A 4,714-nucleotide genomic window follows, 5' to 3' on the forward strand; every position below is an offset into this window, starting at 1 on the left:
ATATATATATATATATATATATATATATACGTATGTATATGTGTGTGTATGTATGTATATATGTGTGTATCTGTGTTTGTCCCCCTACCTTCGCTTGACAACCGATGTTGGTGTGTTTACATCCCTGTAACTTAGCAAAGTCCTGGGGTCAATTTGTTCGAACAAAGGTGGTGCTCCAGCATGGCCATAGTCAAATGACCGAAACAAGTAAAGGAATAAATAACAAAAAATAGAATAAGTACTCGAAGCAGGTCAGTATTATTAACCATGTCAAATTTGCTATATTTCATGCATTTCGTTGTTATTTTCTGGCTTTTACAGACATACACCAACTTCAGGATAACTTTAACCCCGCTGATCAACTTAATCACTGTATTCCGCCAACTGGAAGGCCTTTATACGAAGTACAACTGTAAAATGACAGCTGCAAGTTTTGCACAGGTAACATTTATGGCTTTTTTGTTTTTTTTTTTGTTTTCTTTCTTTATCTCCTTCAGTATTTCCAGATTATTATTACAATGTCGACTCTGCCTTTCATCCTGGGGCGGGGAGGGGGGGGGGTAAAATATGTACCAGCTGAGTACAGGGGTCGATTACATCGATTTGCAACCACCCCTGATATGACACTTGCAACTTTGCATCCAATGGTTTAAACTAGTTCTTTGTGGGCAAACACATGTAATTTAGTGGGATTGGCTCTGTACAAAGTCTTTCCTCTAACTTAAACAAGCACAGACATCACTTAATTTTTCACGTCTCCCTTATTAGTTGCATATCATTATCATCATCATTTAACGTCCGTTTTCCATGCTGGCATGGTTGAACAGTTTGACAAGAGCTGTCCAGGCGGTGAGCTGGCAGAATCGTTAGCACGCTGGGCAAAATGCTTAGCAGTATTTCGTCTGTGTTTACGTTCTGAGTTCAAATTCCGCCGAGGTCGATAAATTAAGTACCAGTTACGCACTGGGGTCGATGTAATCAACATAATCCCTTTGTCTGTCCTTGTTTGTCCCTCCTATGTTTAGCCCCGTGTGGGCAGTAAAGAAATAAGAGCTGTCCAGGCTTCAGTTGTCTGTTTCGGCATGGATTCTACAGCTGGATGCCCTTCCTAAATCCAGCCACTTTACTAGATGTTTTTACGTGCCACCAGCATGGGTGCATTTTATAAGGCACTGGCACAGTTGCTTTTTATGTGGCACTGGTACCAGCAGAGTTGCCAAGTAACTTGCAACAGTTACTTCAGTAAATACCTTCAGATGAATAGTGCAGTTAATTAAGCTTTCTATGATGTGTTTGCTTTAAGTATGATACACAGATTGCTGTTTTAATCCAATATTGCTTTTGTTGCACTTACTGAATTTTCATTTGTTAAAAAAGTTAAAGATAAACCTTGTTAGTTTAATGTTATTCATTTTCTTTTACATTCAGGAAACTATTGAGTCGGTTGTCTTTCGGATGCTGGATCGCTTGGTGGCCATAGAATTGATGGACAAAACCCTCAAGGAAGTTATCCACCCATATATAAAAGAATACCAACTCAATGAGGATGACATATTCTGCAAATATATTAAAGTATGAATGTTGTTGGTCTTGTTGTTATTGAGCATTTCTCTTTTTTATATGAAATGTTACTATCCTCTATATTTTGTGACCATTTCATAGAAATTCAGAATTTCAGATACTTGTTTTTTCTTCAATTACTAACCATTTCTGTACCACAGTTATCCCTTTCATTATATTCATTTAACATCTGTGGTTCACGAAGGCATGGGTTGTACAATTTCAAGAGGATCCAAAGACTGGTCCAAAGAGTGCATTTTGTTCCTGTGGTTGCTACAGCTGGATGCCCTTCTTAATGCCAACCACTTTACAGAGTGTATTTGGGTTCCTATTTTGTGACACCAGTACAAGTGAGATCACTATACGGCTTGCAAGGCTATGATCCCCTTCAACTGAGCAGGGCTGCAGTGGAGAGGGAAGCAGTCTATGCTATCGGTTGATTGCATCATTGTATAACAATTGCTCTTTCTTTGCTAGTGTATGGTACTGGTATGCTGACACCACGATCAACTAGCTCTCCCAACAGTACATGTCTTTAAGCCTTCAGCATTTAAACTAGTTGTATCTTGTCAAAATATTCTGTTCATCATCATCATTTAACATTTGTTGTCCATGCTGGCATGGGTTGAACAGTGTGGCCAGAGCTGGCATGCTGGGTGGCAGGTGTACCAGACTCCAGCCTGTTCTGGTATGGTTTCTACAACTGGATGCCCTTCCTAATGCCAGCCACTTTACAGAGTGTACTGGGTGCTTTTACATGTTGTATGTTCAGACTAGTCGACTCTGGCCTCTCACACCTACCCTACAATATCATTCAAAAAACAAACAATCGCATCACTGAAGTCTTGACGCTGCAAAATAATCCATGATTATTTCAAAACAGTGTGAATATGTACACATCACATTTGACTGAGAAACCTGAATGCTAAATGGTTAACATCTCCCAAAACATTTGTTGATTTATTGTAATTCTTCTTCTGAATATTCTTTTTGGTTTTTCTAGGATCTTCTCGAACGAACTCACTGCATCAACTATCTTGGCCACGCACATTGGGAATCGAAAGCTTTGGCTGTCATTGGTTATATTTCTGATGTAAAAGTTAGTATTGTTAACCTGTTCTGCTAGTTCTACTGGCTGTTGAACTATTTTGACTTTTATTGTCTTGTTATTATTGTGTTGAATCCTCTATTTGTTTTTTTTTTTCTCTTTTTCTTAGCAGTCACCATTTTTAATGCATCATTTAGCTTTACTTGAAAACCATTACCATATTTACTGGCACAAAAGACACTCGGGCATATTGGATGCACTCAAATTTCAGCAGTACATCATCATCATAGTTTAACGTCCAGCTTTTCATGCTGGCATGGGTTGGACGTGGCAAGCCAGGAGGCTGCACCTGGCTCCAATCTGATCTGGTAAAGTTTCTATAACTGGATGCCCTTCTTAATGCCAACCACTCCGAGAGTGTAGTGGGTGCTTTTTACGTGCCTTAGGAAAAAAGGTTTTTAGTGCTTTAACCCTTTCCTTAATGACCTGGCTGAAACCGGTTCTGGCTCTGAGTATGTTTCCATAAGTTTTGAATTAATTCTTTGTTATATTTAAAGTATAATTGAAAGAAACACAGAGAATCTCAAAATAAATATAGTAATGAAAGGGTTAAAGCATATAATATTAGCCCAACTTCACATATAGGATCCAGTTTTTTTCATTATTAAGACATTTTTCTAGAAAAACACAATTATGTCTCATATGCCATCAAAAACAATTAACTGGGCATTTCAATACATTTTGATAAGAATTGCAGATGGCAGAATTAGTCAGACACTGTATTACTGTATTTATTTCTTTATTGCCCACAGGGGGCTAAACATAGAGGGGACAAAAAGGATTATGTCGATTACATCAGTCCCAGTGATTAACTGGTACTTATTTAATCGACCCCAAAAGCATGAAAGGCAAAGTCGGCCTCAGCAGAATTTGAATTCAATATAATGGCAGACGAAAGTGCTGGGATCGATACATTCAACTCAAAATCCTTCATGGTGGTGCTCCAGCATGGCTGCAGTCAGGTGACTGAAACGAGGAAAAGATAAAGGGTAAAAGATCAGCCCTAAATATTCTCTCTTTTTGATGTTCAGATCTGGCCTCTCATACCTACCCTACCTAAAGCATTACTCTAAAAATAAACAATCAGTTCATTGAAATCTCAAAGCTACAAACAGGTAATGCATGACTTAATTCAAATCAATGTGAATAAATTAGCATAACATTTGACAGAGAAATCTGAATGTTGAACGGTTAAATGCTTTGAGGTCTTTCTGGAGTTGGCTTAAACTACACTTAGGTCATGTTTATCACTACTAGAAATAAACAATATTGTGAAACAGACATGCGAGACAAAAGTCATTTTTTTGTGTCTTTTAGCAAAAAATTTCTGCTGTGCTGGAAGTCATAAAATGGGCACCAATTCCATGGTCTGATGGTATTCGCATACTAGTAGATGATACTACCAAACTAAAACAACCAGAGTGAGTTCTGCAACCCATTTTTCTCTCTTTCAGTTTATATATATTATCATCATCATCATCGTTTGACGTCCACTTTCCATGCTAGCATGGGTTGGACGATTTGACTGAGGACTGGGGAACCAGATGGCTGCACCAGGCTCCAATCTGATCTGGCAGAGTTTCTACAGCTGAATGCTCTTCCTAACGCCAACCACTCCGAGAGTGTAGTAGTTGTGGTGAAAGAGTATAGCAGGGTTCGCCACCACTCCCTGCCAGAGCCTCGAGGAGCTTTAGGTGTTTTCACTCAATAAACACCCACAACGCCCGGTCTGGGGATCAAAAGTGCAATATATCATCATCATCATCATCGTTTAACATCCGCTTTCCATGCTAGCATGGGTTGGACGATTTGACTGAGGACTGGTGAAACCGGATGGCAACACCAGGCTCCAATCTAATTTGGCAGAGTTTCTACAGCTGGATGCCCTTCCTAACGCCAACCACTCAGAGAGTGTAGTGGGTGCTTTTACGTGTCACCCGCACGAAAACGGCCACGCTCGAAATGGTGTCTTTTATGTGCCACCCGCACAAACCAGTCCAGGGGCACTGGCAACGATCTCACTCGAAAATCCTACGGGAGTCAGTC

The 4,714-nt window shown here is 39.6% G+C and overlaps 1 protein-coding gene across 1 annotated transcript in view; it reads left to right on the plus strand.

The window, feature by feature from the left end:
- Positions 1-4,714, plus strand: part of LOC106868228 (kinetochore-associated protein 1) — a 44,148-nt gene that overhangs the window by 22,689 nt on the left and 16,745 nt on the right. Inside the window, exons 22-25 of the mRNA XM_014913394.2 lie at positions 322-441; positions 1,429-1,572; positions 2,564-2,659; positions 3,986-4,089. Of these exons, the coding sequence (XP_014768880.1) occupies positions 322-441; positions 1,429-1,572; positions 2,564-2,659; positions 3,986-4,089 (464 nt within the window). The remainder of the gene's footprint in view (positions 1-321; positions 442-1,428; positions 1,573-2,563; positions 2,660-3,985; positions 4,090-4,714) is intronic.

Source organism: Octopus bimaculoides, chromosome 4 (genome assembly GCF_001194135.2).
Source record: "Octopus bimaculoides isolate UCB-OBI-ISO-001 chromosome 4, ASM119413v2, whole genome shotgun sequence".
Classification (NCBI taxonomy): Eukaryota; Metazoa; Mollusca; class Cephalopoda; order Octopoda; family Octopodidae; genus Octopus; species Octopus bimaculoides.